Raw genomic sequence first — 21,153 nt, 5'->3', positions numbered from 1 at the left:
ATAATTCCGAATTCGAAACGTCACCGACATCGATATGAAATATTTTTATAGTTAGAGCAAATGAATTCCAAGTGCTAATTTTTTTGTTAAGCACTCCGTCTTCAGGCCACAAGTGGCCCATCGGGACTATCCGACCGCCGTGTCATCCTCAGCTGAGGATGCGGATAGGAGGGGCGTGTGGTCAGCACACCGCTCTCCCGGTCGTTACGATGGTTTTCTTTGACCGGAGCCGAAACTATTCGGTCGAGTAGCTCCTCAATTGGCATCACAAGGCTGAGAGCACCCAGAAAAATGGCAGCAGCACATGGCGACCTGGATGGTGACCCATCCAAGTGCCGGCCACACCCGACAGCGCTTAACTTCGGTGATCTCACGGGAACCGGTGGATCCACTGCGGCAAGGCCGTTGCAATTTTTGTGTTAAAGGTCCATCTAATCGTCTTTCTGTTTTTTCTAGCATTATCCCGTATCTTCACAGGGTCGACATGTTTGGGTGGATTTGGCATTGTTAATGGTAGAGGGTGGCCAGATGTCCTTCCTGTTATCACCCCCTCCCCTCAATCCGCCCCAGCACGGAATTGTATCCCATCTGCCTCCGTCTAGTGTTCTTACATGTGAAAGTATGAGAAAATTTTCGAGAAATTTGCGAATCGTATAACTGAGGCAGGACGTGTATACCAGCCCGATATTCACTAAGTCGAATGTGGGAAACCACCTAAAAGCCAAATCCTGGCTGGCCGGCACACCGGCCCTCATCGTTAATCTACCGGTCGGATTCGATCCGCAGCCGGCGCGCCTCCCAGAATACCTGAAGCAGTGTATAAACGTTTTCGGATTCTTCTTCTTCTTCTTCTTCTTCTCTTCCTCCTCCTCCTCCTTCTTTTATATATAAATCTCGTTTTGTTCCTTATTGATCGTTGTATTTGCTCGGGCTGGACGTCCCATGACGCTTGTTCAAGTTCATCGTTGACGCATTCACTCAGTGTTTTTTTTTTTTTTTTTTTACAGAAGGCAGCTATCCATCTGACCGAAAACGAATACAGACCAAAGGCACATTATTTCGCCACTAGTTAAAGACATATAGGGAGACGTTATAACCCTTGCCGCGCGGGATTAGCACTGCAGTCATGGACTGTGCGGCTGATGCCGGCGGAGGTTCGAGTCCTCCCTCGGGCAAGGGTGTGTGTATTTGTCCTTAGGATAATTTAGGTTAAGTAGTGTGTAAGCTTAGGGACTGATGACCTTAGCAGTACCATAAGATTTATAAAAACAAAAACAAAGAAAAACCAGTGTAACCCTTGAAGTAAAGCAGCACCTTTGCCTTGACCTCAAAGATCAATTCACCTCATTCCCCTGGATTTTTCTCTAGTCATCGCAGAAGTGAAGTGTACACTGCTCTGCTTGATACGATTGAATAACTGGAGCAGGGATATGTTTGTTGTCAAGATTTACGAGATGGATTGAAAGAATTGGTAGCTCATTGCTGAGACGAGAGCAATATTACATCCAAATTCCAGGACAGTACGTGGAACACTTCCTTGCACAGATAGAAATGTACAAAAAGTTCGCACATTCAACGTTGTGTAGGAGTATTGTATGCCTTCGTAAGGTAGGCCATGGATAATATTTGATACCAGTTAGACCGAAACATATTTGAAAAGTTTACGTTTCAAATAAATCTGTACTAACCAGGACAATATTTCATGCTGAAATCAGTGGTGACTCGTAACGACACATTTACGAGTACCTCTCAGACGGTTCGTTTGTAGACTCGTGTTTACTGGAATCTTTAACGCTTTGCGTTTCTTCATTGGAGACAGTTTTCGCTGTAATGATACACTGTAAACAAGAGACTGCAGTACTGTCTTACACGCCCCGTAGCAGCACCTTGTGTTTCTTTGTGTCCCACTAACACTAAAGACGTGATAATTGTGGTTTTCAGGCGGTTCCTCGCACTGGCCACTGCAGACGGCGCGGCCGTCTTTCGCCGAGCCCAGGTAGACGACGACCAGTGAGCGAGGCAGTCCGCCAGGTCGCAGACAGCCCGCACCAATGTTCGGGCTCAAGTTCCGGTCGTGGATGGAGTCGCACATCGTGCGACCGCGGAAGAAACAACAGCAGCAGCAGCAGCAACAACAACAGCAGCAGCAACATCAACAACAACAGGCGGGGTCGGCGGCGGCAGCTGCGGGCCGCGGCGCTAAGGCGTTCGGTGGCGGAAAGGCGTCGGGGGCGGGACCCGGGGGCGGCAGGGGCGGCCGACCTCTAGGCTCCGCGGGCAACTCCCCCAGCAGCCCGGGCCGGGCGCGCAGGGACCGCGAAGCCGCCGCCCAGGTCTGTACTGCGCCCGACAAAATATTACTGACACTCTTCCAAGAGCATACTACTCGCTTTGGGGTGATGTAGGTTCAGGCTGTTGTGTGATCCCCCACCGTGTATGCACCCATCGCATTTATGACGACTTGATCTCTGCTGCGGATACTTTTAAGGACGTGTCTGCATGTATGTGAAGAAATGGCAACTGTTCCTCAAAACCAGAAACCGGAGAAGGCATTGATGCTGGACGCTGAGGTGTGGAACGAATTTGATGTTCTAACTCTTTCAGATGTGTTCCATTGGGTTCAGGGTGCATCGTCACGCTGATAAAATCAACCACCGTCTCCGAGCTGGTCCTCTGCTGTATGCAGTACACAAAATTGTGAAATGTGTTAATATCCTTCCGTATTATGCGTTCTCTTAAACGCAGTAAGGGAACCATCCCCTAACCACGAAAAACACCATCTGCTTCGTAATTCACTGTTAGCACTACACACGATGGCAGGTAACGTTCTCCAAGCATTCGTCAAACGCAAACAACCCCGTCGGATTGTCACAGGGCTTAGCGTGAGTCATCACTCCAAATCACTCATTTCCAGTCATCAGATGTTCAGTGGCTCCGTTCTTTACATAACCTCAAGCGCCACTTAGAACTGACTACATTTTGTGTGGCTTGTGAGGAACTGATCGACAATTTTAACTCATTCTTTTCTACTCACTACGCACAGTCATTATGCTAGCCGGACGGCTGGTAGCACGAATGATTCCTTCTGCTCATTTCGTGCCACCTTTTTTAACCAGCCTCCGCAGTGCTCTGTAGTCCCTGTCTGTCAGCACATTAGGTCTGTCAGGTCTTGCTTTAAGGGCAGTTTTCCTTCTCATTTCTGCTTCACAGTCACACCACCGGCAGTCGGCTTGGCTAGCTTTAGGGAAGTTGAAGTGTCTCAGATGCATTTTTTACTCAGATGAAATCCAATGATTTGCCAATGTTTGAAGAACCTGCCCGACCCCTTCTTCAGTTACTGCTTCTCTACTGACAACACAATACTCCCTGCCTTTTGTGACATCTGATTGTCGCTCCGCATTACATAGCGGTGTCCGCATACTTTTGATCAGATAGTATATTCTTATTTTTATAGGTATCTGCGCCTACCCCCTCTACATCTCCTTCCAGCAAATTACCTCCTCTCTGTCCTTTCTCTTGCTCGCATTTCCATAGACTTCTCACTTCTTCCAGTAGTACTCTTTAATTTCATATTTTATAAAGGGTTTTCCAAAATGATTTTTCCAAAATTTTATCACGTACATTTCAGAAATGGGGACAGCAGAAGGGTGCAGGTTTCAGCGTAATGTTCCCACACTCCTAAAGATCGACCGGAACAGAGTTCAGTGCAGCGCAGGATATCTAAGCGATATTCGAATTCCTCCCATGTCCGGCCTAGCATGTTCTCAGTAACAAATTTAATTGCTGTTGTAATCGAGCTCGCAGTTCTTGCAGGTCCTCCACCGGCATGCGGTAGTTATTATACTTCACAAAGTCCCAAAGAAAAAAAAAATGTACCGGTGTTTTGCGTGGAAATCTTGGGGGCCTGAAAATGAGTCCACCTCTGTCAATCCAAACTGGGAATGCATCGTCTAAAGCCCTTCTAACGATCGGATCGAGACGCAGTGTGGAGGTGCGCCATCCTGCTGCAGCATGATGTCAGGCTGCGGTTCCCCAGCATGTGGAAATGAAAACTGTTTCATTATATAAAGAGCCGAGGTTAGTGCCACACCAGCTAAGAAGAACGGTCTCACCGCGTGTTCATGAAGCAGACTACTACACCACACGATTACCTTTACGCTGCCCCGCACAGTTTCCATGCTAAACAGAGGGTTCTCGGAGTCACATATGCTCACAGTGTGTAGGTTTGGACACAAGAAAACAAGCTTAGTCCGTGACCTTCACCTTTTTCAGATGGACTAGCCCATCATCGATGCGACTCAGTGTCTCATTTGTAAATGCTTTACGTTTTGGCACGCAGCTGCTTCACTCTGTATGCTTAAAGCTCTGTTCTCATGTGTGGCACCCTGTGCTCCGTGGTTGGTGATAACTGAAGCTATCGAGACGATTGACGAACTGATTTGGTTGGTCTCTGGCTAAATTCCTGCAGCATCACTTGTGCCTGGACGTTCAGAACTTGCCGGCCGGAGTGGCCGAGCGGTTAAAGGCGCTACAGTCTGGAACCGCACGACCGCTACGGTCGCAGGTTCGAATCCTGCCTCGGGCATGGATGTGTGTGATGTCCTTAGGTTAGTTAGGTTTAAGTAGTTCTAAGTTCTAGGGGACTGATGACCACAGCAGTTAAGTCCCATAGTGCTCAGAGCCATTTTTTTTTCGTTCAGAACTTGTCCTCTTCATGTCGCTTCCGGATTCTTTGAACGTCGGGCACCACTGTGTGAAGATCGGTCGCGATAGTGATAGTGTGCTTCTGTAACGTATCTGGAAGTTACACTTTGCCTGAGTGATAGATTTGGTCTATGTCATCTCCTGTCGCAAACCGGACCTTTTTACTACCCCATTTCTGAAATAGGCTTGATCAGAGCTGCAAAGGCTATTTTGGAACATCTTTCTGTAGCGTAGCATTTCAGCTAATGGCAATTTCTCCTTCTTTGGTTTTCCGACGGATTGTTATTCGATGTAGACGTCATGTTCCAAAAACATATTGTTCACATCGACATCAGTATTCCTGACGATAGCTGACTGTTAAGTTAAAGAAAGCCCTCTCCGACTATTCCAATCTAGAACGAAATTTTCACTCTACAGCGGAGTGTGCGATGATAGAAACTTCCTGGCAGATGAAAACTGTGTGCCGGACCGAGACTCGAACTCGGGACCTTTGCCTTTCGCGGGCAAGTGCTCTACCAACTGGCAGAAGTAAAGCTGTGAGAACGGGGCGTGAGTCGTGCTTGTGTAGCTCAGTTGGTAGAGCACTTTCCCGCGAAAGGCAAAGGTCCTGAGTTCGAGTCTCGGTCCAGCGCACAGTTTCAATCTGCCAGGAAGTTTCTTATTCCAATCTATTTCCTTACTTAAGACCCTGGATAGTGTAATTCTTTCATTCCTGCTCTCTACCATTGAACTGTTAAGTTTAGCAGGTCATTGTTTTCCTTTCTATTTCCTTCAGCCATTCTCCTACGACGCGGTCGTCGCTATTTTCGACCAGAGTGGCTATGTCGCCTGCTAACTTAGTTAGTGATATTGTTTATTGCTTTTTCGAAACGATCACTTCCTTTAGTCCTTGATTCATGTAACTAGACGCCATGTGCTGCTCAACATAAACATAAGTTGTCCTTTAGTACAGTCTCCTGTCGGTAGTGAATCTACTAAAAGCAGGAGCGTTTTACGGTTCTGTAATGTATAATGTTTGATAAGAGTTTTGATGGGAGTTTAATAATAGATTTATGCGACTTACAGAAGCGGTTAGTCTACCTTATTGTCATATGAACGACATGGGGATCTGCGAAACTATCCACAAACTTTCTCATGGAGACAACTGAGAAGAAGAAATAGCGACTTCGGTTTCGAAACAAAAATTCACGAGCGGGAGGACTGTGTGCTGCGCGTAAAACCCTCCAATAATTTCACCCAGTGGAGAATTAATCGTTAGATGAAACGGACATTGAAAGACGGCCATCGTCCCTTGAGTAACAGATCTATAAAATTTAATTTAGTTCAAACAGTAGAGAGAACGTGCACAGCTTCTGAATATTACAATGCATAACTGTGCAGCGCCTTTGCAATTGCTGGGCCTGATTATTCCGGAGAAATGTACTCGCTGTTTTACCAAAGGTCACATCACACCCGACGGTACTGAGGTACGGGGATGTGCGCTGGACGAGGCATGACGGGGAGAAAGCACCTCTCGTGACGCACCCACATGTGACACCCAGTACGCTACTTCCGGTGGGGATGCGTTACATACGCCACAGCATCCTTTGTATGGCGGGCGCGCCGTAACTTACTACTGAGATGAGTCACGAACTAAGGCCCCTCTTCTGGAAGCCATCTCGTAGCCCTCTACGCATGATTCAGTTGTTGCTCTCTGCCCTGCAGCTTAAAACTACGAAGTTTACGGCAGATGTCGGCCCAGAAAACCGTCAGAAAAATAACAGCCCATACTTCATATTAAACTTTCACTCTACAGCCGAGTGAGCTCTGATCTGAAATTTCCTGGGAGATAACTGCATGCCGTCTTTTAACAAAGGCTACACTTAAATCTACCAACTCCACGGTGAGCGCGGAGCTAAAGCCAGGAAGCGAATGAAAAGGATTCAATGTTCTCCCCTCTCAACGAAAACTCCGTTGAAGGGGCGACAGTTTGCTTGCAGCCAATGTGACAATCGTGAATGTTCTTCAAAACTTAATTGAGGGGAACGTTGCAAAAATTTATCTGACATCGCGTACAAATACGTATTAACAATTTGTTAAGTTGTTACTGAGTCTGAACGTTCTTTCACTGTATGTAGATGTAGCACACAAAGTCTCTTGTAGGGGGTGGGGGGCTCAATACACAGCACTGCATGGAGAGAGAGGAGCTATCAAACAACCTTGCGACCACACGTACCGACTAGCATCAGAAAATCGCTGCTTCAGAATGCGGCGAACGGGCTCTTCGAATCTCCCAAGACTGCTACCTATGTCTGAAATGAACTTTGTCTACCACAACTCGACAACACTTGTTGTCCGCAATCCGCCTCCTTTCACGAGAACCTTTCAGCCACGTCCCAACATTCTGTCCTGCACGTTTTCAATTATTAAAAAATGCAACTGAACTGATACAGAATCGTAAAGTGATCGGTGCCGGTCGTGTTACAGTTGTTGAAGTGTCCAATCGCTAGAACGCCTTCAATTAGTCTGATGTGATATTCAGTTCAAGGACATTTATTGACTGCGACAGTAAAACACGAAGAGTAATTTTCAGCATTTCCAGCAACGACTGGGATTCTCTGTTTTACGCCGCCTTCACAATTCCGTCACATAGTAGCCCTATTCAGACGACATGGTAAATATTGATAATTCTGTGTGTTCTATGTTCCCGTGGTCTAGGATCAGCGTATTTGAAAAGTAATCAAAAGTCTCGAGTCCCGGGCTGGAACCCAACCTCTGCTTAAATTATGAATAAAAATTATGAGCAATGGCGACCGAAAACTTTCTGCATAAGAAGTCACTCCCGTTCTGCCAACGGCCTTGTTAAAAAGAGCGGCAGAGCGGACAAAGGTTCAGGAACACTCTTGCCTTGGGGTGGGAAACTGCCTCTAAAACACCAAAGATCATCAGCGGCATGAGGATGCAGAAGGCAATGGAAACCATGACATTAAAGACACATAATGTGTATCCACTGCAGATGTGGCCCGTAATAAAAAAAGTTTCATAACGATATCTCCATTGCCAGAAGATTCCGGATTAGTCCCCATCCGTATCTCCGGGAGGGGACTGCAAAGGGGATGTTACCATGAGAAAAACATGGAATAACCAACCAAGGAATAACATGCAACGAGTAGCAGCATGAAATGTCAGAAGATTGAACGTACTAGAAAAGCTAGAAAATACGTAAAGGGGAAATGCAAAGGCTAAGTTTAGATATCGTGCGTGTCTGTGAAGCAAAATGGAAAGAAGATAGGGATTTCTGGTCACACGAATATAGGATAATATCAAAAGCAGCAGAAAACATTATAACAGGGAGTAGGATTCGTTATGAATAGGAAAGTAGGGCAGAGAGTGCGCTACTGTGAATAGTTAAGTGATTGGCTAGTTCTCATCAGATTCGACAGCAAATCAATGACGTCATCGATAGCATAGGTATACTTCGCAAGCAGAAGATGAAGAGAGAGAGAAAGGACAGAGAATACTGGACGGCTACTTCAGTATTTACAGAGGTGAAAATCTAATAATCGTGAGGGATTAGAACGCCGTTGTAGACGAAGATATACAAGACGGGTTACGGAAGACTATGTGTTTGGTCGTAGGAATGACAGAAGAGAAGGACTAATTTCAGATGGTAATAGCGATTAATCTGTTTAAGAATAACAAGAGGAGAAGGTGTACTTAGAGGACACCGAGAGACACACATGAAGGTTCCAGATGAATTACATCATGGTCAGAGAGAGATTCCGAAGTCAGGTGCAGTCTCAGCACACAATTCAGTAATCATAAAGAGTAGACTGAAGTTGAAAAGAATCGTCCGCAAAAATCAGTGTGGACATTTGAAGAGGAGTGAACATATCAAGAAAAGGCGATAACAGATGTTGGGCAGACAAACATAGGTAAAACGGAGGTAACTGCGAAGAAACCATGGGTAACAGAAGAAATACTTCAATTGATCGACGAAGGGGGAAATACAAAAATGGTTACGGAAATACAAGAACACAGCATTATAAATCATTTAGGAATCAAACAAACAGGAATTGCAACGCTTCCAAGGCGAAAGGACGGATTTATGGATAGCCTTGCAGGATTCATAGTGTCAGTTTCCTCCAGCTCTACTTCAGACGTTAGTCGAGTCAATGGCACGTCGTGTTGCGGCACTTACGCGTGCTCGCAGGGCCCTACACGACACACTATGTGATCAAAAGTATCCGGACATCTGGCTGAAAATGACTTGCAAGTTCGTGGCGCCCTCCATCGGTAACGCTGGAATTCAGTATGGTGTTGGCCCATCCTTAGTCTTGATGACAGCTTCCGCTCTCGCAGGCATACGTCCAGTCAGGTGCTGGGAGGTTTGTGGAGGAATGGCAGCCCATTCTTCACGGAGTACTGCACTGAGGAGAGGTATCGATGTCGGTCGGTGAGGCCTGGCACGAAGTCGGCTCTCCAAAACATCCCAAAGGAGTTCTATAGAATTCAGGTCAGGACTCTACGCAGGCCAGTCCATTGCAGGGATGTTATTGTCGTGTAATCACTCCGCCACAGGCCGTGCATTATGAACAGGTGCTCGTACGTGTTGAAGGTTGCAATCGCCATCCCCGAATTTCTCTTCAATAGTGGGAAGCAAGAAGGTGTTTAAGACATCAATATAAGCCTGTGCTGTGATAGTGCCACGCAAAATGACAAGGGGTGCAAGCCCCCTCCATGAAACACGACCGCGTCACAACACCACTGCCTCCGAATTTTACTTTTGGCACTACACACGCTGGCAGATGACGTTCACCGGACATTCGCCAAATCCACACCCTGCCATCGGATCGCCACATTGTATATCGTGATTCGTCACTCCACACATCGTTTTCCCACTGTTCAGTCGTCCAATGTTTACGCTCCTTGCACCAAGCGAGGCATTGTTTAGCATTTATCGGCGTGATGGTTGGCTTATGAGCAGCTGCTCGACCATGAAATCCAACTTTTCTCACCTCCCGCCTAACTGTCATAGTATTTGCAATGGATCCTGATGCAATTTGGAATTCCTATGTGATGTGGATAGATGTCTGCCTATTACACATTACGACCGTCTTCAACTGTCGGCGGTCTCTGTCAGTCAACAGACAAGGTCGGCCTATACGCTTTTGTGCTGTACGTGTCCCTTCACGTTTCCACTTCACTATCACAACGGAGACAGTAGGCCTAGGGATGTTAGGGAATGTGGAAATCTCGCGTACAGACGTATGACACAAGTGACACGCACCCGTTTCTGCTCTCTCACGACGTCTAATGACTACTGAGGTCGCTGATATAGACTACCTGGCAGGAGGTGGCAGCACAATGCACCTAATATGAAAAACTTATGCTTTTAGCGGTGTCTGATCACGTAGTGTTTTACGCAGATGTACCAATTTCTTTGGGTCTTCAGTGTACGTTAAAAACTTAATGAGCGGATTGTTTTAGAAAATCACCAAGTACTCTGAAGAATGGGGTGAAAAGAAGCAGGAGATCAGTAAAACTCCTGCTATGTCTTCCAGGAATGATTAAGCTGATCATGGAAAGAGCAACAGACGAGAAATATTTTCAAACATAGAAATATTAAATGTGTAGGACAGACTATCGGACATGTTAGGTACAGTATGCCTGCAGGGATGAAAATGTTAGCTCATGGCAGGAAGAAACGGTCTGAAAACAACTGTCGAAAGGATGACGATTTAGAAAAAAGCGAGCTGTTAGTATTTTTATGTGGTACTCGATTTAGCATTAATTCAATTAGTGCTGTTTTGTTGTGGCCTCTTGCAGAGTCTACCGGTGACGTATGAAGCTTTGCAGCTATTTTCCAGCGACCTCTCTGGGTAAGGTGTTATCATTGGGTTGGCGGCGTGCCCTTTGATCTTGCTATTCTGAGCACCTTGAGAGCATGCCGGACAAGAGGGTGACTAAAAGGCGTCTTCGTCTGTTGGTTACTTCAGAGGGCTCCTTCATTTTAAAATATAATGCAACAAATTCCGTTATTGTACACTGCCTGCACTTTCAAGAAACTGTTGTTTTTATCTTTTAAGAGAGACACCTACAAATACTACAGATGTCACTAGTGCAAGGTAGTGTAAAACTAGTGCTTGAAAAGTTTACTATAGCATGCCTCTAATAGTCAAGTAGAAGATTGCTTCTATGTATGATTCTGTCTGACCCCTCTTCTTATCGCTTTTGCTGTGAACGTTAATCGTAGCAAAAGGACTAGGGGCAAACAGTTTTCCTTTTTCTTTTTTTTTTTTTCAACATAACTGACAGTTAACTATGATGAAATATATCCATTGCTGGGAGTATAAGGAGTATATTGTGCGTATCACTTTGCCATATTCAAAAGACTGTGAAACCTACGAGGCAATAGGAACCTATAGTACATTTCCAACTAAGACCGATATGCTTCATGGGTGGACTATATATATATATATATATATATATATATATATATATTGTGTGTGTGTGTGTGTGTGTGTGTGTGTGTGTGTGTGTGTGTGTGTGTGTGTGTGTGTACGAGTGAGAAATTTAATATCTGCTGCGTCAGCTAGGTTTGTAGAGTAATTAGCACGCAAACCAATAATTACAATACAGTCATGGTGGAAAATGGTATTGCGTTTTAATAAATTTGCAAACCGTTTTAGGTTATTGTACCTCCGCAGTAAGATATATGAAAAAGGTGATTGGTCGGATGATAGCGATTGAGAAGAAAAGCAATGCTAAGAAATGTGAGGATTTTAGAACCATGATTTCTCATGCCAAAAAACTCTACTGAGAGTGATAAATCTAAGATGTCACGGAAGACTGGAAAAATGTATTGCAGAGGAACATCTGGATTTGGAAGAAGAAAAGTGCAAGAGATGCAATTGGACTGTTGATCATTACAGGCGAGAGATACGTGGATAGGGAGAGATAAGTTTATACTGTTTTCAAATACTTAGAGAAAGCCTTTGACAGATTACAGTAGAATAAATTAATAGACATTCTAAGGAAGAATACTGTCAACTGAAGAAGGCTGATTAAGGATCTATACCTACAACATAAAATACAAGTACAGATTGGGAATGAGATGACTGAGGAAAGCTTAATCGGAAGAGGAGTGAGGCAAAGCTGGTGTCTCTCCCTAATATTGTTTAACATATATTTGCAACATATATCACAGAAATGTTTGAAACGAGAAAGAGGAGTGCAGGTTGATGGTGCGAGGATAGAACGCACTCGATTTGCAGATGACATGTTGTTTCTGGGAAAGAGCGATAGAACTATGACTGGTATGTTAAGAGAATTAAATAAGATATGTGAGGAATTTAGAATGAGAGTTAATAAGAAAATGACAAAACGTATGACGATCAGTGGGAAAAAGGTAACAACAACTATTAAGAAAGGAGAGGAAGATACAGAACAAGTAAGTGCTTTCACATATCTGGGAAGCATAATTTAGGAATACATCAGATGCCATAAGGAGGTGAAAACGCGTATAGTAATTACCAAGCAGGCATTTAATAAGGGGAGGAGAGTTCCATGTGAGTGCATAGACAGGCATTTGAGGAAGAGAGGGCCGAAGTGGTCTATACTTAGCGTTGCATTATAAGGAGCTGAGTCATGGACACTGAGGAAAGATAAAGAAAGAAGAATAGAAGCATCTGGAACGGGGATTTGGAGCAGGATGGAAAATACAAAACGAGTAGATAAATGAGGTGTTGTTGAGGAGAGTGGGAGAAGGGAGAGAAATTTTAAAAGAAATCAGGAAGAGGAAACACAACTGGGTTGAACATTGAATGAGAAATGATTGTTTAGTATTGGATGCTATGGAAGGAACGGTGAGTGGAAGAAGAAGAAGAAGAATAAGAAGAAAGAGAAGAGGACGCAGGAAATACCAAATGGTGGATAGTATAAGGATAGAAAAGAATTACGAGAAAACAAAGAGGGTAGCAAATGACAGAACTGCATGGAGAGCTACATGAGAAGACTTGACTTAGGACCGATGATGACGTGATGATGATGGTAATGGTGATGATGATTATGATGAGAAGACAGGGCAGAGAGATTTATTTGAATGGTGGCAAAATTCCAGTTCACACATAAGTTCCACTATGACGATCGGAGCGTTATAGAACGCAACTTATATAAGCCACTTCATTATGTAAGTTTTAGTGTTAAATGAGCGTATACCTTCTCCAACTATGCAGATACACTGCAATACATGACGAATAGATCACTTTATTGCTGCACCCAATCTCTCTCTCTCTCTCTCTCTCTCTCTCTCGCACACACACACACACACACACACACACACACACTCACACACACACACACACACACACACACACAGAAAGAGAGAGAGAGAGAGATGAGATTTACAGTCACTGGGTAAAATAATAGGCACCTAGTTAAAAAAAAGCACACTGGTCATTTTGGAGCACTACAAATGGCTTATAAATGGTGCCAGGCGATCATATCAGTGTACACCCGTGACGTAAGTCATGGCAATGAAGTGGTGCGTAGTGACAGTCGGCTGTATGATCCACGCTCGACGTGGAGACGAAGCAGAACGGTAAAAACGAGCAATCTTGTTTGGACAAGCCCCATCGTCGTCCCATGAATGAGGCTGATCGAATTACTGATGTATCAACGTGGCCTGTCCAACGTGCCTACAAGAAATGTCCTACCAATCACAGGCACGTAACACGCCGTAAGAATAACGGTCGTAAAAACAGGGAGTGTCCAGTGGATTCATTCCCAAAGGAATTTTTGCTGTCAGAGAATATAAGTCCATCTCAAAACCAGTTTTCGAGCGAATATTGCCAAGGGAGCCCTACGCAATGCAAATTTGCAGTCGGTTACCTTGCAAAGGGCAGTTATTCACAGTGGCGCAAAGAGCTACAAGTCTTTAATAAGGCGGAAACGAGACAGTACGACATTTCACTATCGTATTGGTCCAACGATCGCTGTTTTCCCTCCTGTCTAATGCTACTAGGTGTCGAGCGCACCGGCGAGCCAATGAAGCGTTTAACCTGCAGTGTGGAATGGGTCTACTTCAGGCCAGAGGTAGTTCTGTGCTGTCTTACGTGTGTTTCTCATGCCATGACTCCACCCTACTCATACAGGTTACCAATAACGAGTATCAAAACGATTATTTCGACATTCTCGCTGAGCAAGTGATCCCTTTCTTCTTCATCTTCATGATTGATACCCTGTGCGTACTTCAGTTTACGGGATGAGAAAACAAGTGTTCAATGGACTTCACGCAGGAACGTTCCTGGTTTGACAGACACTAAGATACTACATCGCGCCTAAAAAGGTTGCTAAGTGACCCATCTTAATCCCATAAAAATGCCTTGGAGTATTTGGAACAGTAAATGAAACATAGCAATCACTCTAATCATCAGTGTGTGGCTTCATGTGGCTATGGCAAACCTGAAGAAGCTTGTGGACATCGTTCATCGCCAGATTGGGGCCATTATTAACGCTAGACCAGGTTTTATACAATATTGACGTGATATCTCCTGGATGTAGCAAAAAACAGTCAGCCCATATCACAAACTATGTTTATTTTTATGATATGGTAATCTGTTTCAGTCGCACATAGACCATCCTTAGTCTAGTGTCTCCATTGATAATGCATGGAGTCGAAGCCCCATTGATATAAATCAATGCCCACAGACAGCTAATGTCTGTAATTCCTTTGTGTCTTGATTCATGATGGCTGCAGGATCAAAATGGTTTCTGTTATTTCGGACATGTCCGAAAGAACAGACACCACATATGTGATTGCTTTTTGTTAAATTACGATACACGATCGTTGACGTTCCAATTATAAATTCAAAAATTATTCTCCTGCGTGTGTTTGTATTTCCCTTAACAATATTGTGACAGTAACAAGCTTAAAATGACTCGAACGGCCTGGTGTCAACGAAGAATTTCGGTAGGTTCCCCGGTGTTGTCAGGAAAATGTTGACGCTGTTAACTGCCTCCCAAATAATCCGAGTTGGTCTCTCCTTGACACTCCCTCAGCTCTAAGGAATTTGGCCGAACAGAATCGAGAATTCTACAGAGGCCAGCCGTGACCACTTGGTTGAAGAATAAAAGATAGAAAAATCTGAACATCAATTTAAATATTACTCTGGTTCACAACCATTTTATGCAGCCGAATAATGTGGATTCAGAATAGCATCAGGGCTTGTAAAAGTTTAAGCAAGGTTCAAATGGCTCTAAGCACTATGGGACTTAACATCTGAGGTCATCAGTCCCCTAGACTTAGAACTATTTAAACCTAACTAACCTAAGGACAGCACACACATCCATGCCCGAGGCAGTATTCGAACCTGCGACCCTAGCATCAGCGCGGTTCCGGACTGAAGCGCCTAGAACCGCTAGGCCACATCCGCCGGCTTTAAGCTAGGGTGTATGTGTCAGTGCGCCAGGTGTGTGTGTGTGTGTGTGTGTGTGTGTGTGTGTGTGTGTGTGTGTTTGTGCGTGCGCGTGCGTGCGCTGTAATTGTCCCTCCTTTTTCCACAGACTGGCTCATTTAACTAGCAGGCAAATGGGTCTTTCGAATGGAGACAACTTAAATTGCGCTCAGCAAAGGATGAAACCGTTTTCATACTGCCTTCACATGTCTGTAATTCACTGCCACACAAAAAATAACTTTTGTTGAGAAGAATGCTCTGCGATAAAAGACGATGTCCACTGAGTTTGTTTATTAGTCTTCAAACAACTGAACGCGCTTTACTATCTCCTTCCCATTCATATTTACACAGAGTATCACCCCTAAGATTCGTCAGGCGCATTTTCTCTCGTGTTTCGGCAAATATTTCCAATTGTGTAGGTGGAGCCAGCCCAAACAATTAGCCCTCATCACGTCTCTCATGCGACGCCCAGAGTTGCGGGAAAGCGTCAGTTTGTTTCTCATTACAAAAAAATTATTTTTAAAGCGGAGTTTTACGTGCCCATTCAATAGACCGCTCTCAGATTAGTCTAGTGCGATATTTCTTTTATTGATACGTTTTAAGAGGGACAGGAAAAATCGAAGAATAACCAATACACCAGTAGCGACAGCACTGCCCTGACCTGTGCTGCCGGCAACCGCCAAGCATGCCATGCTACTGAGTCTGATTATTCTTCAAGTTTTACTGTGCCTGCTGTAAATGTAATTGTCGTATGACTATGTCCTCCCGTCGGGTAGACCGTTCGCCGGGTGCAAGTCTTTCGATTTGACTCCACTTCGGCGACATGCGCCTCGAACTGTGCCTGTTAATACACATCGATAAAGCAGATATTGGACTCGAGTGACCTTGGACCGCTCCTCGAATGAGCACGTAAAATTCCATTTTAAAAATAATGTTGTTTGTAAAGGAAAGCAAACCGACGCTTTCCGGCGACACAGGGCATCGCATGAGAGACGAGATGAGCACTAATTGTTTGGGCTGACTTCACCTACACAGCCGGCCTGTGTGGCCGAGCGGTTCTAGGTGCTACAGTCTGGAACCGCTCGAGCGCTACGGTCGCAGGTTCGAATCCTGCCTCGGGCATGTGTGTGTGTGATGTCCTTAGGTTAGTTAGGTTTAAGTAGTTCTAAATTCTAGGGGACTGATGACCTCAGAAGTTAAGTCCCATCGTGCTCAGAGCCATTTGAACCACCCACCTACACAATTCAAAAACGAAATTGCAAATATTTGCCGAAACACCAGAGAAAATGCGCCTGACGAATCTTAGGAGACACACCCGGTGTAATTCACAACTGAAAAACACTTTATTCCCGAGAATCAGAAGTTTGTTTAAGTTGGTTCAGTACGAATCTAATCATAAATGTAATACAGTCACCTATAAATTATTGTGCGTGCTGGTTATGTTTCACGACTCCATTTCCCGTTTATTTATCGTGAGAAGACATCTCTCCCGATCTCAACTTCTAATCCTTAAACAACTACAGACTCGTTGCGCAACCGGCCGCTGTGACCGAGAGGTTCTTGGCGCTTCAGTCGGGAACCGCACTGTTGCTACGGTCGCAGGTTCGAATCCTGCCTCGGGCGTGGCTGTGTGTGATGTCCTTAGGTTAGTTAGGTTTAAGTAGTTCTAAGTTCTAGGGGACTGATAACCTCAGAAGTTAATTCCCATAGTACTCAGAGCCATTTGTCAAAGACGCAGTGCTCTAGTCCGAATGACTCTGAACACTATGGGACTTAACTTCTGAGGTCATCAGTCCCCTAGAACTTAGAACTACTTAAACCTAACTAACCTAAGGACATCACACACTGCCATACCCGAGGCAGGATTCGAACCTGCGATCTTAGTGGCCGCGCGGTTCCGGACTGGAGCGCCTAGAACCGCTCGGCCACTCCGGTCTGCGCAGTGCTCTGGTTTTGTGTGTGTGTGTGTTTATGTTTATTGTGTGTGCGACACGCCATGTATTTTGAGCAGGGGGCATCGAAATGAAACTGGTTCAAGATCAGGAGTAACCTTGCTGGTGAAAATTCTTTTCTTTAGCTTGAATCCTCATCTCCGTTACAAGTAATTTTCACGGTGACGTTGATTATCCTCCGAAACAATGAGGAACTGTGTTCATTTCCCAAGCGGCAGGAGAGGCGATCTTCAGCGGGACACAGGGTGCCATAAAACAGCTGCGTTTCCGCAGCCGCCTCCCACCCGCGGTGCCTCCGGCTCCTCCCCCGCTAGTCGCCGCCGCCGCCACCGCCGCCGCTAAACGCTTTTAGTGGCAATCTGCAGCTCCCGCGGGGCACGAGGCCTCCCCAACACCCGGCACTCCGCCTCCGCCTCTTTCACTCTGCTCGCAGGCCTCCTGCCACTCAGCGATGACAGCAGGGGTGCTTCTTGTTCTCAGCCGGTACTCAGCTGCGGGAGAAATACCGCAAGCAATGATCGGTTTCTTGTGCTCCACACAAGTTTTTGTACACTTCGCGTATAAGCTACACATTGTTCCTGATGACTACGTCAGGATCATTTACAAAGGTAACCTGAACCTTACCGACAAAATTTCGAAAGTGGATCACGGATATTTTCCGGTTATTTGGCTAAAAGAGACCTGTGGCCATCAGTTGCTCGTTACAGAGTGATATCGTAATTTAGATTTCTTCTACATTGTCTAACCACATTAATGTGACCACCTGTCGAAAGCCTGAATAACCACGTGTTGCAGCGCGGACCGCTGTGTGACGTGGAGGAACAGAGTCAGTGAGGTTGTGGAAGGCACCGACAGGGATGTGGAGACATGGTGACTCCAGAGCTGTGGCCTGCTGCGCTAGTTTTATATTGTAGGATGAGGGCGGATCCATGGCACGAACAGTCCGGTAGAGATTCTCAATTGCGTTTAAATCTGGGGAGTTTGGTGTCCAGGGGAGTATTGCAAAACTCATCTTAGGTGCTCTTCTAGCCACGACGTACATTGCTAGCTGTGTGACATGTTGCATTGCCTTGCTGGTAGATATCGTAGCACTGAGGAAACCAAGCTGCACACAGGGGTGGACATGGTTCCGAAGGATAGATGCATATCGTAGACCGGGGTTATTATTGTACAGGTTTTACAGTTTTTCACATGACCTTTCAAAGTGAGCGAAGATATTGCTATGTTTCCAGTCTCAAGTAATCCGTTTCATCTTCCTGTATCCGAAAAGAACCGTTAGAATACCGAAAAGTGACTATATATTTCAAGGAAGACCTGCAAATTGTCCTAACTTTAACCTGTCATGGTGTGGGTGTGTGACTTTGGGACAGATACGTTTTTTCCTTATATCAGACAGGGAAACTGTGGTTTGTCCTCTTTCACCAAAACTGCTGCTGTATCTGAGCTTTAAATACCAAAAATAATAATAAAGAAAGTGTTAAGTTATTCACATAAGCCTGCCGCAGTGGCCGAGCGGTTCTAGGAGCTACAGTCTGGAACCGCGCGACCGCTACGGTCGTAGGTTCGAATCCTGCCTCGGGCATGGATGTGTGTGATGTCCTTACGTTAGTTAAGTTTAAGTAGTTCTAAGTTCTAGGGGACTGATGACCTCAGAAGTTAAGTCCCATAGTGCTCAGAGCCATTTGAAGCATTTTTATTTACATGAGTGCTAAAAGAAATCCGCTAAATTTCGATTACGCGGTAAGTCACACAAATCTGAAGGCTGAAAATTCAACTAATTACTTGGAGATTACAATTACAAGTAACATAAATTGGAACAATCATATAGATAATGTTGTGGGTAGAGCGAATCAAAGACTGTGATTCACTGGCAGAACACTTAGAAGGTGCAATAGGTCCACTAAAGAGGCTGCTTACACCACGCTTATCCGTCCTATTCTGGAGTGTTGCTGTGCGGTGTGGGATCCGCATCAGGTGAAACTGACGGATGACACCGAAAACATACAAAGAAGGGCAGCTCGTTTTGTATTATCGCGAAATAGGGGAGGTAGTGCCACAGACATGATACGATAATTGGAGTGGCAATAATTAAAACAAAGTCGCGACGGTATCTTCTCATGAAATTTCAATCACCAGTTTTCTCATCCGATTGCGAAAATATTCTGTTGGCACCCACCTACATAGGGAGAAATGGTCATCACGATAAAATAACAGAAATAAGGGCTCGCACAGAAAAAATTAAGTGCTAGTATTTCCCGCGCACCGTTCGAGAGTGGAACGGTAGAGTGACAGCTTGAAGGAGGTTCATTGAACCCTATGTCAGGCACTTTTTTTGTGAACAGCAGAGTAATCACGCAAATGAAGATGAAAATCTTATTGGTAAAATTAAGAATGAAAAGTACGGATACAATGACACATTTGTAAGAATGTGTAAAAACACAGAAATCTTAGCGAATTACTGTTTTAAAAGATTGGTTCGTCAACATAGATGATTTTAAAGGCGTGCGATCATGTGTATAGAAACCTAAACGTCGCTTCAATAAATTCCTAGCTCATAAACGGTAAAAATCTCTCGACGGCCGAACTGTTCAAGAGTATTAATGGCTTGGACAGCTTTTATGTTGTAGGCAATCTCATCAGGCTTTTAGGCCACTTCCAGTGAGCACCGCATTTCATCAGTGCACTGATGCCGATTTCACTGTCGCCCCTCGCCCCCCTCTCCCGGGCTTGAAATTGACAGTTACAAACTGTCGTTCATTTAAATCTTTGAGTTCTGGGCGAGATACCTCTGGTGTTCTGCTTCCTTTGTGGATAGCTTTGGTATCTCTGAATACGTCACTGAAATCTTCCGATCCTAGGTTGTCGCCTGTATCTTCAAGGGACATCACGTCTTCTCCATAAGAAGTACTATCTGAGTCTGAGCTACCTTTTACCTCTTCTTGCCCACGTCGTTCTCTCGGTCTGGGCTCACTTGCCTTCAGTGTAGACGGCACAGATCCTTCTGCCTCTTCCGCAGAAATACTGATACCTTGTGGGACAGTCAGTTTATCCGCCTTTTTGTTTGACATGGTTTGGCGTGCTCTTCTCTGCGTTTCTGAATTGTCTCCAGGAAAACGTCTCCTAGGCCTGAAGTTTCTTCAGTGGACTTCGCCCGTGATGGCAGTCTCTTGAGACTTGTTCCCTGTTGGTAGGAAACAAACCAGACTTCCAAAAACCACACTTTAAGTTGTCGTGAGACCCAGAGCTAAGGAGTTCGTTCCACAACTGACGTGCTGGTCAAAACTTCCGAATTTACAGCGTTCTAGACTTGATGGCGTGGAGGGCTTTCCTCAGACTTCCTTCCTTCCAAATAATTCCTGGATGCTCTTGTACCAAGGATGTTCGAATGTTCTCCCGATTCTTGAAACCTAATAACAATAATGCTTATTATCCAGCATTTCATAATCTTTAACATTATCCAGTACTTCAATTTATTTTGCTTTCTACTCGTAAGGCATATGTAGAGGAAGTGCATATGTAATGCACGTTCAGAACAAATTAGGTATTTAAGCCCTGCTGGTAACTCAGTATTAACAATAACACGAAAAGCGCGACTGCCACGGTCGCAGGTTCGAATCCTGCCTCGGGCATGGATGTTTGTGCTGTCCTTTGGTTAGTTAGGTTTAAGTAGTTCTAAGTTCTAGGGGACTGATGACCACAGATGTTAAGTCCCATAGTGCTCAGAGCCATTTGAACCATAACACGAAAATAACGAGAAGTAACTTATGGACAGTCCCAAAGTTCCCCCACTAATCTCTGATTTTTCACATATTTGTGGTCGTAGCGAAGCATTAGATAACAATTGTGATTTGAATGGTCTATAACTGAGTCATGACATAAGTATCGTACCTACATGACGACACACTTAAAACGGCAGTTTTTGTCCCACGGGACAAAATAAACACGACACAGAAAGTCACCGAGAAAATAACAGCGCATTGTACGGTAGGTGATGGGGAGAAAGCTCTCGAATATGGCCGCAAAATAAGAGCTCTCGTTAATGATCATGGAGGTAAAAAAAG

The 21,153-nt window shown here is 44.8% G+C and overlaps 1 protein-coding gene across 1 annotated transcript in view; it reads left to right on the top strand.

The window, feature by feature from the left end:
• The window catches only part of LOC126482883 (mucin-19), a 781,435-nt gene that overhangs the window by 627,142 nt on the left and 133,140 nt on the right, over positions 1-21,153 (top strand). The window contains exon 4 of the mRNA XM_050106575.1: positions 1,942-2,333. Within this exon, the coding sequence (XP_049962532.1) occupies positions 2,052-2,333 (282 nt within the window). The 5' untranslated portion in view covers positions 1,942-2,051. The remainder of the gene's footprint in view (positions 1-1,941; positions 2,334-21,153) is intronic.

This window comes from Schistocerca serialis, chromosome 1 (genome assembly GCF_023864345.2).
Source record: "Schistocerca serialis cubense isolate TAMUIC-IGC-003099 chromosome 1, iqSchSeri2.2, whole genome shotgun sequence".
Classification (NCBI taxonomy): Eukaryota; Metazoa; Arthropoda; class Insecta; order Orthoptera; family Acrididae; genus Schistocerca; species Schistocerca serialis.
The sequence above is the reverse complement of the archived record's forward strand: the minus strand, read 5'-3'. Positions and strand labels throughout refer to the sequence as shown.